General features: G+C 35.2%; 1 protein-coding gene across 3 annotated transcripts in view; it reads left to right on the plus strand.

The window, feature by feature from the left end:
- The window catches only part of CCDC14 (coiled-coil domain containing 14), a 53,666-nt gene that overhangs the window by 21,137 nt on the left and 20,453 nt on the right, over window positions 1-12,076 (plus strand). For all 3 annotated transcript variants that reach the window (XM_058731146.1, XM_058731145.1, XM_058731147.1), the window contains one exon: window positions 1,416-1,557. In XM_058731146.1, the coding sequence (XP_058587129.1) occupies window positions 1,416-1,557 (142 nt within the window). The remainder of the gene's footprint in view (window positions 1-1,415; window positions 1,558-12,076) is intronic.

A 12,076-nucleotide genomic window follows, 5' to 3' on the forward strand; every position in this document is an offset into this window, starting at 1 on the left:
GCTCAATATATTAAAATCTCTGTGTTTTCAGACTTTCAATTTATCACTATTCTCTTGACCAAATACTGAATCATGATAACAGTAATAATAAGAGTAATAATGTTAGGTATCATTTATTGGATACTTACATGTGCCTGGCACTGTGCTATTTTATATGCATTATCTCATTTAATCCTCACAGCAATCCTATGAGGTATTGTTGTTATCTCCAGGTAACTATGGAGAAGAAATCTAGGCTCAAGAGTTAAGAAGTTTGACTAAAACTCTATTGCTAGAAAATGGCAGAGCTCAGGTCTCTGCCTCTAATGCTTATGATCAAAACCATTCTACAAAGGATTGGTAGGGAACTTCTCAGTAATTGTTTACTATGTGCTCAGATGTTTACTATGTACATATACTTTACATTAGGGGGCTAAAATACCCGTGGGATTGAGGCGCCTGGGTGGCTCAGTGGTTAAGTGTCCGACTTCAGCTCAGGTCATGATCTCACAGTTTGTGAGTTCAAGCCCCGTGTTGGGCCCTGTGCTGACAGCTCAGATCTTGGAACCTGCTGCGGATTCTGGGTCTCCCTCTCGCTGCCCCTCCTCCACTCATGCTCTGTCTCTCTCTGTCTCTCAAGAATGAATAATAAAACATTAAAACACCCGTGGGATTGAGTCACATTTTATAATTTAAAATATACTTTCTACTTCTTTAGGGTATAAGAGAGTTAATATTATAATTATTAAATGTTTTCAGTCGACAGAAAATTTGAATGGAAATGAAGGGGCAAATATAAAAGGACAAAAGATCTAAAATCCACCTACCTGTCTGTTTGCCACCTCTAAAACCATGCACTCTCCACAATTAATAGCAGAAATGGTACTGCTTTTGATGCAACACCAAATAAGGTGTGACTGGTTGTTTTAAATCTACTTTATAATATTAAATACTAAAACCTATCAGAGAAGATCCTCCCTCAATATTTTGCCAAATTGAATCACCTAAAGAGAATTATTTGCTTATGCCAGGATCAAAGGTTGTGTTGTAAACGTTAATACTGTAATCAATTCTAGGAATCCCTTCAGCAATGATAAGGAATCCAGTAGTCCTTTGGGAATATGAATATGAACTGGGAGACATAGTTATCTTCTTACTAGACTCTTTAACTGGAAAAAAAACCAAAACACTAATAATCCTGTGATTGAAGATTAATCTTTAGTTTACTGAATTTTTTTAGAATTCTTTTGAGTAAGCAAATTCAGGCAGCAGAAAAGAGGAAAATAAAATTTATATATCAAATTTATAAGTAATCAAGTTGTTTATAGCAAGTATGTAGATATCTGGGAAATTTTCTTTTTTAGTAATGTACATAAATAATCTTATCCAAAAGCAACTAATGGTATTGTTTTTATTATTTCTTTGCCCGTACATAGAGGATTCAGAAATTCAGAGATTGATTACAGAATTGGAGATGTGTATATCTCTGCTTCCAGCAATAAGTGGAAACACAAGTATTCAAGTTGAAATAGCACTGGCTATGCAACCACTAAGAAGTGAAAATGCCCAGTTACGCAGGTAAGCATTGTTCTTTGCATATTTTTGTCATTTGCCGAGATGTCCCATGGCCAGAACAAAGGTGTAAAATGAGATATCTAGGACTCTGTGTGAAAAATAGATTTAGTATTTTATTGTGTTTCTACTTTTACCTCTCCATTTCTGAACATTGCCAGCATTCTCTAACTTCTCTTCTGTTGCTTCTGCTCACTGGTACGTCTTTCCTCCCACCTCCTTTACCTCCATCGTCACTTGGTCATAGGGTACAGAGGAAAAATGAAGTTCCTCAAGGTATTTGTCAGGCTAGTCTAGGCTCTGCTGCAATATGAAACTTAAGAATCTCAGTGGTATAGCACGGTGAAAGTTTCTTTCTCCCTCATGCCGAGACTAGCATGGGCCGTCATCCTAGGATGCAGGATTTAGATTCCCTCTATCTTCTGAGGCCACTGTCTCATGAGATAATGTTTTTCAGGGAAAAGAGAACATGGATCTGGCACACCGTCTCTGTACCTCCCAGCCCAGAAGTGACAGTCTCACTTCCACTTCTATTTTGTGGGCTAAAATGGGGCAATGACACATATGGTCGTGCCTAATGTAAAGGTCTGGGACATAACATTTTCCCATACTGCCTGTGCACCCCGGAAGGAAAGGAGAACCTGATGGGGGTGAGCACCAGGAGCTCCACCACACTCAGTCACAGAAAAAACTCAGTTAAATTCTTAGATATTTTGTCTTTTGGCTATCATAACTTATGCTGGAAACCATTTACATATTATTAGCAATATCCTAACTTTGCGTGTTTCAGCGATGACCACCAAGGCCACTACTCCAGGGTTTATACTTTGCAGAGAATTAGAATCCATTTTCAGTGCTTCTGCAGCACTGCAGTGTGAGTGCGTCCTGAGAAGGTATTAAGAGTTGTATGAGCTGTAGACATTGTATTGGGTAGGACCTGCAAGGACCTGCACAAACATTTTTAAGAAATCAGAAAGCAGTAAAATAGGACTCCTAGTTGGGAGAGCAGCTTAAATTTATAGATCTGGAGCCTGCAAAGGCATGACACCTAGTGAGATTTACTTGCTTAGGATTATTTCTCTAATGGTCATTAGTCTCTAAGATACTATGATATAAGATGAGGTTGCTGGTTTTAAATTTTAATAATAACGTCTTCAGTTCTGACCTAGGCGATAGCATTAATTTTTCAAAATAAAAAACAAGTATGAATAAATAGTAATGGTAATAGCCAGGAGTACTACTAACATTTATTGAATGTTTCTGATGTGCCAGGTTATGTCCTTTATATATGTCATCTCTTTAAATTCTCAGAATGGCTCTGTTGTGTTATTCTCATTTACACATGAGGAAACCAATGCACAGAGAGGTTATATAACTTATCCAATGTCATGTATATAAGAAGATTCAAACCAGGCAGTTTGCTTTTAGAGGCCAAATTATCTTAATTTGTACACTTCTGCATTGCTTTTGCTAGGAAGTAGAATCTAACTTACTTATACTTCAGTACTTCAATATTTAAGTGTATTTTGTGGAACAAAACTGTACTGTAAGCTGTTTGAAAGAAATATGTTTTTAAAGGTATGACTGTCAAGTAATTTTTTTTTTCTTAAATAAACATACCAGAACTTAGTCTCAGACTATTGTCTGTTTTAACATGTGCCGATGGGAAGTATCAGGAATTCTTATTTATTTTCCTTCTTTAGAACATTTTAGAATTGTTTTAGGAGCTAATTTACAAGCCACTCAGGAAAATGAGACATACTACTTTATTGGTCACTGCTTGTGTTTAATTTTTTAAAAAGGTATTAGTTTGATGTTCAACCACTTTCTTCAGACATGGCACCAGATCTTTTTGGTTCTGTGTCCTTAGAGGACAAAGATTATATAGCATACTATTCCCACTGTTTACTTGACCTTCTAAAAGTGAAATTATTGAAAAATAAAGAATTTGTCTGTTTGTCTTTTTAGTGGAATGAGGTTTCCAGCAGAGGTATAGGAAGTTTTGTGCCTCTTTGGTAACTTTATTTGGAAAGAGTCATCTGTAATTTCCATTATACATAGGTTTATTAAAAAGTGTTTTTCAGCATTTTCAATCAAAAACATTTTTTTTTTCTGTCCGGACATTTAGAAACTACATGTTTCTATTTAGCCAGAAAAGTGATCTTTCAGGACTTCTCTTGGAGTTTATTGCCATCTTGTGGCTTAAAAAAAATAGCCAGGTGCAATGATTCTATGGTATTTGGGCATGGCAATTTGGGCTGCACAATTTTTATTTGGAACTTCTGATAAAATGCTCAACATTTAGCCTTCCTCGTCCCTTCCCATGAAATATCTATAGTGCCCAATTCATTGTGACCCCCAAAAGCCCTGGCACATTCCCAGATTTCCTGCATGAGGTTTTGCAGGGTTACTACTTCCAGTTAAGAACCATTGAGCTAGAGAGTTCCTTAATATTTATAGGGTAGGTTAGAATTCATGACCACTTCCTGACTTTAGACTCAAGTCTGAGACCACTATGTACTCACAATAGAACAACAACAACAACAAAAATGAAATAGAAGTGAGTGGGAGGAGACATGGGTGGCATTTGGTCTTTGGGCTTAGTCATTTGACAGATGGTACATAATTCTCTCAGATGGAAGCCACTGGAGGAAGAATATATTGTTTATTTGTTTATTCATGTTATTTTTGAGTTCGAAGATAGGGAAAAGCCTGTGAGTTAAGATTTAGATATGCAGAGTTTGTCATTTAGACCATCTGGAGATCTATACAGTAATAAGTAGAGCACAGGAACAAGATCCAGGATAGAAATGCAGACTTGGGAGTTACTCCCTGAACACATTTTTGCTGAGTTATAGATTTGGCACTGTTGTAGGCACTGGAGAAAACGGTGATTAAGAACAAGTGATTTGTTAAAAAAAAAATGAACAAAAAAACCCTAAGTGATTTGTGAAGTGATGTGACCTAGGATGGAGCTAGAGTGATGCTAAGCAAAATTAGTCAGGGAAAGACAGATACAATATAATTTCACCCACGTAGAATTTGAGAAACATAACAGATAACATAGGGGAAGGGAAAGAAAAATAAGATAAAAACACAGAGGGAGGCAAACCATGAGACTCTTAAATACAAAGAACAAACTGAAGGTTGCTGGAGGGGAAGTGATTGGGGGAATGGGCTAAATGCTGATGGGCTTAAGGAGGCCACTCCTTGGGATGAGCACTGGGTGTTACATTGTAAGTGATGAATCACTGGGTTCAACTCCTGAAACTTATAATACACTGTATGTTAACTAACTTAAATTTAAATAGATTAATTAAAAAAAAAAAGAACAAGTGATTTGTTATCAACGTGTAAGTGGTAAATTCATCAGGAAGGTATAGAGTACGAACGTAGGCAAGGGTGAACTGGTGGGAATAACAGCTTTTTAGGGAAAGGACACAGGAGGAGGAGACTGTGAGAGAAACCCAAGAAGGAGCAAGTCAGGATATGGCAGGAAAGCTGGGAGGGGGATGTCACAAAAGCCATGGGAAGGAAGACTTTATAGGAAAGATCTTTGCATAGCATTCAGACTAAACAGGCTGACAAAAGAGATAAAAGAGGGTCGAGAATAAACATCACCAGATGAATTGTTCAAAGAAAACCCAAGAAAACTTGAAACAGTATTCCATAGTTTTGAGGAAATTAAGGATAATAGAATCCTTCTTAAAGGCAGGAAAAGAGAGAATGTTTAAAGGAGAAAAGACAGGAAAAGAAGAAAAGTGAATTAGATGAGGTCAGGAAAATGAAGCAAAAAATCTCACAAAAATGAAAACAAAATAAATATGAAGTCAGGGACGTTATATTCCATTAGGATATTTTTTATATTCCATTAGAACCTAAGTAATATGAATGCTCATTTTTGTTGTTTTTTTACCCCAAATCTTTTGGTTTCAATTACTACTAAATTCATAGTTCAGTGGCTCCAACCAGCCTTCACTTATTCTTCTTCCCAAACCCTTTTTCAAAAAAAGTATTGATATATACATATATATATATATGTATATATATATATAATTGATATATACCTATATATATAATTGATATATATATGATTTTGTGGTAAACAACCATATATATAATTTTGTGGTAAAATATATATGACATAATATTTGTCTTTTTAACCATTTTGTAAGTATACATTTCAGGGTCATTAAATACATTCACAATGCTGTGTTCCCACAACCACTATCTGTTTCCCCCAATTTTTTCATCCCCAACATAAACTTTGTACCCATTAAACAGTAATTGCCTTTCTTCCTTCCCCTTAGCCTCTGGAAATGTCTGTTCTCTTTTCCATGTGAATTTGAGAAGGCTGAGCGTTTGTCCCTTTTATTTGCTGCTGTATTTCTAGTGCTGAGAATTGTGCCTAACACTCTGATAAATGTTTGTTAAATGACTGAAGGCATGGTGGATAAGCTTGAAGAAACAAAACAAAATAGAGAATAATTAAAAATTATTGTAAAGAAGATACATATGGAAGAGAAACAAAGAATGCAAAATTTGGCATAATTAGCGTTCCTGATAAAGAGAACAGAACAAATGGATTAAAGATAAAATATGTAAGGGTGACTGGATGGCTCAGTCGGTTGAGCGTCCGACTTTGGCTCAGGTCATGATCTCACAATCCGTGAGTTTGGGCCCCGCGTCAGGCTCTGTGCTGACAGCTCAGAACCTGGAACCTGTTTCAAATTCTGGGTCTCCCTCTCTCTTTGCCCCTCCCCCACTCTGCTCTGTCTCTGTCTCTCTCTCTCTCTCTGTCAAAAATAAATAAACATTTATAAAAAATTTTTTTTTAAAAGATAAGTAAATAATGGGAAATTTAGTAATCTAAAGATCTGTGTCAGAGGATCAGCAGGGCATTCAGGATCCCAGGAAAACTATTATAATGATCCACACCAACACATAAGCTAATAAAGTCACTATATCATAAGGATAAAATAAAATTAACTTTTATAGACACTCAAAATAAAAGCAAATATATAAAAAGAAAAATATCAGGCTGGCCTCAGCCTTTTCATAGGAATATTCATTGCCTGAAGATCTTAGAACATTATTTACAAAGAGCTAAGGGAAAGTAAGGATGCCCCAAGAATCCCATATGTGACCCAGCAGTCCTTTCCATGTAAAGTCAGCAGTCATAATCTCAGGAGTGCAAGAACTTAGAAAATACGGCACTCTTGGACTCCTTTAAAACGAACAAAAAAAATCATTGAATGGCAAATTCCAGTCAACCAAGAAATGAATTCAAATAAAGGAGTGGATTAGAGATGAATATTGAATCTATACATAGAACTAAGACAACTATGGGAATTAAGGTTACAGAGTAGAATGTGTTAGTAATCTTCACAATATAGATTCCAAAATTAATGTTTTTATATCCTATTTCCTTTATTTAAAGTTATCTAGGAATAATATTTCATGAGGTAGAGAAATATTTGTCTAAAGTTCATTAGTTCTAATTTTACTTGTTACTTTTTCCTTCAGATAAAATCATGTAATCCTAAATTCAATACATAATATTTTAAAATAGTATTTTTTTAATGTTTATTTATTTTTGAGAGAGAAGAGAGACAGAGTGCAAGTAGGAGAGGGACAGAGAGAGAGAGGGAGACACAGAATCTGAAGCAGGCTCCAGACTCTGAGCTGTCAACACAGAGCCCGTCGCGGGGCTTGAACTCACAAACCGTGAGATCCTGACCTGGACCGAAGTCGGCCACTTAACTGACTGAGCCACCCAGGCACCTATAAAATAGTATTTGTAATATTATCCTATTATTTAAAAATTCTGTTTGGCTAATTTTTTCCTCTTTCTATAGGCTTAAAAAATGTCTAAATGATATCCAACAAGTAGTGATTATTATTTCTGCTTAGAATTGTGCTAGAGGTTCTAACTAGTAAAATAAGGCAAAAAAAGGAAATAAAAGTCTTTTATTTATTTAATTTTTTTAATGTTTTTGTAATGTTTATTTATTTTTGAGAGAGAGAGAGACAAAGCATGAGTGGGGGAGGGGCAGAGAGAGATGGAAACACAGAATTCGAAGTAGACTCCAGGATCTGAGCTGTCCACAACAGAGTCCCATGCGAGGCTCAAACTCATGAGCTGTGATATCCTGACCTGACTTAAGGATCCTCAAGTCCAACACTTACCCAACTGGGCCACCCAGGTGCCCCTATAAAAGCCTTTTAAAGTGCAGGCTGTATTATTCACAGGTGACATGATAGTCTTTGTAGACAATACTACAGAACCTACAAAAAAGCAACTAAAATTAATAAATGGGTCTAGCAAGGTTGTAGGATATGAGATCAATATACCGTAGGCAATTATATTTCTATATACTGGCAATGAACAATTTGAAATGAAATTTAAAAACAATACTTTTAAGAGTATTGTCAAAAAATATGATCAATTTAGGGGTAAGTTTGATTAAAAACGTGTGAGACCTGTATACTGAACATTATAAAACATTGCTGAGAGAAATTAAAGAAGAGCTATATAAGTGAGAAATAAACCAGATGCATAGATTAAAAGACTTATTATTGTTAAGATGTTAGTTCTCCCCAAATTGATCTACAGATTCTATGTAATTGTGGTCAAAATCCCAAGAGGTTTTTCTGTAGAAAGGTGATTCGAAAATTTATATGGAAATTCAAAGAATCTAAAATAACCAAACCAAAACAACTTAAGGAAAGGAGAATAAAATTGGTACTATACTATTTCAAGACATAAAGTTATAGTAATCAAGACAGTGTGGCATTGGTGTAAGGAGAGACATGTATAATTGAAACAGAATGGAGTCCAGAAATAAACTCACACACAAAGGTAACCAATTCTTGACAAAGATGCCAGGGAAATTCAATGGGGAAAGAAAGAATAACCTTTTCAATAAACAGTGCTGGAACAATTGGAGAGCCATATACAAAACAAAAACAAAAACAAAAAAAGGAAAGAAAAAAAAACCTCTTCAAACTTTACCTTACACCACATATAAAAATTAACTTGAAATAAATCACAAGTCTAAATGTATAACTAAAATATACAGAACTTATAGAAAAGATAAAAAAATCTTAGTCATTCTGGGTTAGAAAAGATCTCTTAAATATAACGAAAAATATAAGTAGAAAAAATTTATAAGTTGGACTTCTTCAAAATATAAAATTTGCTCTTCAAAAGACACTATTACTAAAAGTGAAGAGGCAAACAACAGAGAATATTTGCAATACATTTAATGAAGGACTTATACATATAGGACATATGAAGAACTGTTACAACTCAAAAAGCTGGCAAAGTATTATAATGGACACTACATCAAAGAAGATAGATGGATATCAAATAAGCATATGAAAGTATCTCATCATTAATCATTAGGAAAACGCAAACTAAAACCATGATGAGATAACACTACATATCCATTAGAATGGCTAAAAATTCAAAAGACTATACCAGATGTGAGTAAGGATGTGGAGGAACTGGCACTTGCATAATTTACTGGTGGGAATATAAAATGGTACAAATACTTTGGAAAATAGTTTGGTAGTTTCTTAGAAATTAAACATAAACCATATGATCCAGTCATTTTGTTCTTAGGTATGTATTCAGAGAAGTAAAAGCATATGTCCACATAAACGCTTACTTGTGAATGTCCATAAGGAAACAAGCTAAATGTCTGTTAGCAGGTGAATAGATAAACAGATGGTGGTATGTTCACACAATAGAATACCATTCAGTAGTGGAAAGGAAAGAACTATTGATATGTGCAACAGCATGGATGAGTCTCAAAATCATTATGCTGAATGAAAGAAGGTGGGATAAGTATGTATCATATGATTCCATTTACAGTATAATTGTAGGGGTGCCTGGGTGGCTTAGTTGGTTAAGCATCCAACTCGATGTCAGTTCAGGTCATGATCTCACAGTCATGGAATCGAGCCCCACATGGGGCTCCATGCTGGGCATGGAGCCTGCTTGAGATCCTCTCTCTCCCTGTTTCTCTGTTCCTCCCCTGCTCATGCTCTTTCTCTCTCTCTCAAAAAAACAAAACAAAACAAAACAAAAACTAATATAATTGTATACTATATAAATATATAGTATAAAATTCCAGAAAATGCAAACTAATTTATAAATTAGTGGTTGTTTGGGAAGGGGATATTATGAAATGGAGCATGTGGAAATTTTGGGGTGTGATGAATATAGTAATTGTGGTGATGGTTCCACCACATCATATGTTAAAAACTAATCAAATTATATACTTCAAATATGTGCAGTTTAATATGTTTTATTTTAATAAAGCTATATTTAAAAACAATAAGTACACTGAAAAAAGAAATATTTGCCTAAATGTCAGCAGTTCTTTTCCTTTGTTTAAATCAAGTATATGAAAATATAATACATAATATTTGCTAAAAACATGTGCAACTATTTAAAAAGATTTTTTTCATATCATTTTTTATAGAATAGTCATGTTTTATTTTTTTTAATGTTTGTTTATTTTTGAGAGAGACAGAGTGTGAGTGGGGGAGGGGAGGAGAGAGATGGAGACAGAATCCGAAGCAGGCTCCAGGCTCTGAGCTGTTAGCACAGAGCCCCATGTAGGGCTTGACCTCACGAACTGTGAGATCATGACCTGAGCTGAAGTCGGACACCCAACCGAGTGAGCCACTCCAGGTGCCCCTAGATCAATTATGTTTTAAAAGTCTGGCTTTGAAAACTGGGAATGAGAGGGAAGGAGAATAGGTAACTGTACAGTTGGGTTGGAGGGAATATCTTCTTAAATATGGGGGCTGTTTTGTTAATCTTCTCAGCTGAGGCACATGAGCCAGTAAAGAGTGAGAAGCTGTAGGTGCAGAAGAGAAAAGGCGTGGAATAGGAGCAGAGTCCTTTAAGGTAGAGGAAGAAATGGGATCGAGGAAGTTGATGAGGTTCCCCTTCTCTAAGACTAGAAGAAAGAGGTGAGGATTAGTGTATATATATGGATACATTTGTACACCCTGGGCAGAAGGATAACAGTTTGTCCCCAAGCCATATTATTTTTAGTGAAAACAGGAAAGTATCCTACTGAGAGTTGGAGGATAGGAATGACAGGCTTACAGTGAGGGATGAGAGTTTAGGCTGGTCATATAAGGGAAGAAGAGAAGAAATTGACCATGGATGTACAAAAAGATTGTCAAGCAAAGCTTCTGTCACATACTTGATGTGTAAGAGGACCTCAGTACCTTCTGTTTTCCTAGAAAATACCAAAAGCAGCATTCTAGTTGGAGTTGCAGATTGCCAGTCTCTGTTGCCTTTTCTAGATTCTCACTCTTTATTATAAAGGGGAAATTTCAGAAAAGTAGAATTGTACTGAAACAAACATGGGATTGTATAATACTGTTGTTCTTCTGTAGCTTGCTTTTTTTCATTTTATAATGTGTCTGGAAGATATTTCCATGTCAGTACATGTAGATATCTCTTTTTAAAAACAACACCTGTGTATTAGTATTTCTTATTATGGATGTACCATAATTTATGTGGCATTTTAAGTTATTTCTAACTTCTCGCTATTAAATATTGCTATTGTGAACATCTTTGTGTATATCTAAAGATTGTAGATGCTTTTGCACATGTACTACCGTTGACCCTTGAGCAATGCAAGAGTTAGGGGTCCTTACACCCTACAAAGTAAAAAATCTGTGTGTAACTTTTGATTCCCCCAAAACTTAACTACTAATAGCCTACTATTGACCAGAAGCCTTATCAGTAACATTGAATGTATTGTTGACTAACATATATTTTGTATGTTATATGTATTATGTACTATATTTTTGCAATAAAGTAAGCTAGAAAAAAGAAAATATTAAGAAAATCATAAGGAAGAGAAAATACATTAACAGTACTGCACTGTGTTTATCAAAAATCTGTGGATAAGTAGACCTGCACAGTTGAAACCCATGTTATTCAAGGCTCAATTATATTTCTAGGCTAGATAACTTAGAGTTAGAATTATTTTGTTAACGATAATAAACATTTCACATTTCACATTAACATTTCACATTAAAGATAATACATTTTCACAGTATCACATTGGATACTGTCAAATTGCCGTTCAATTGGTATATCAGTAGGCTCTCACCAGTCGAGAGAATTCATTTGCCTCACCAACAAATAATGTTATTTCTTTTCATTTTTGTCAATCCTGTGGCCATAAAATATCTCCTGTTTTAAATTTGCATTCCTTCATATTCGTGAAGCTGAGCATTTTTCATATGATTATAAGCCATTTCTATTTCTTATGTGAATTGCCTGTTTTTATTGCCTTTCTTACCGATTTGCAGGAGCTCTTTAAGTGTTATGGATCTTTTGTCTTTTATATATGTGGCAGGTATTGTCTTCCAGAATGTTAATTCTAGAACACGTTTTAAATTTTGATACAGTTAAATCTTTTATTCTTTTCCTTGATGGTTGCTAGGTTTCGGATCTTGTTTAGAAATGCCTTCCCCACTTCAAGAT

This window comes from Neofelis nebulosa, chromosome 5, assembly GCF_028018385.1.
Source record: "Neofelis nebulosa isolate mNeoNeb1 chromosome 5, mNeoNeb1.pri, whole genome shotgun sequence".
NCBI classification, from domain to species: Eukaryota; Metazoa; Chordata; class Mammalia; order Carnivora; family Felidae; genus Neofelis; species Neofelis nebulosa.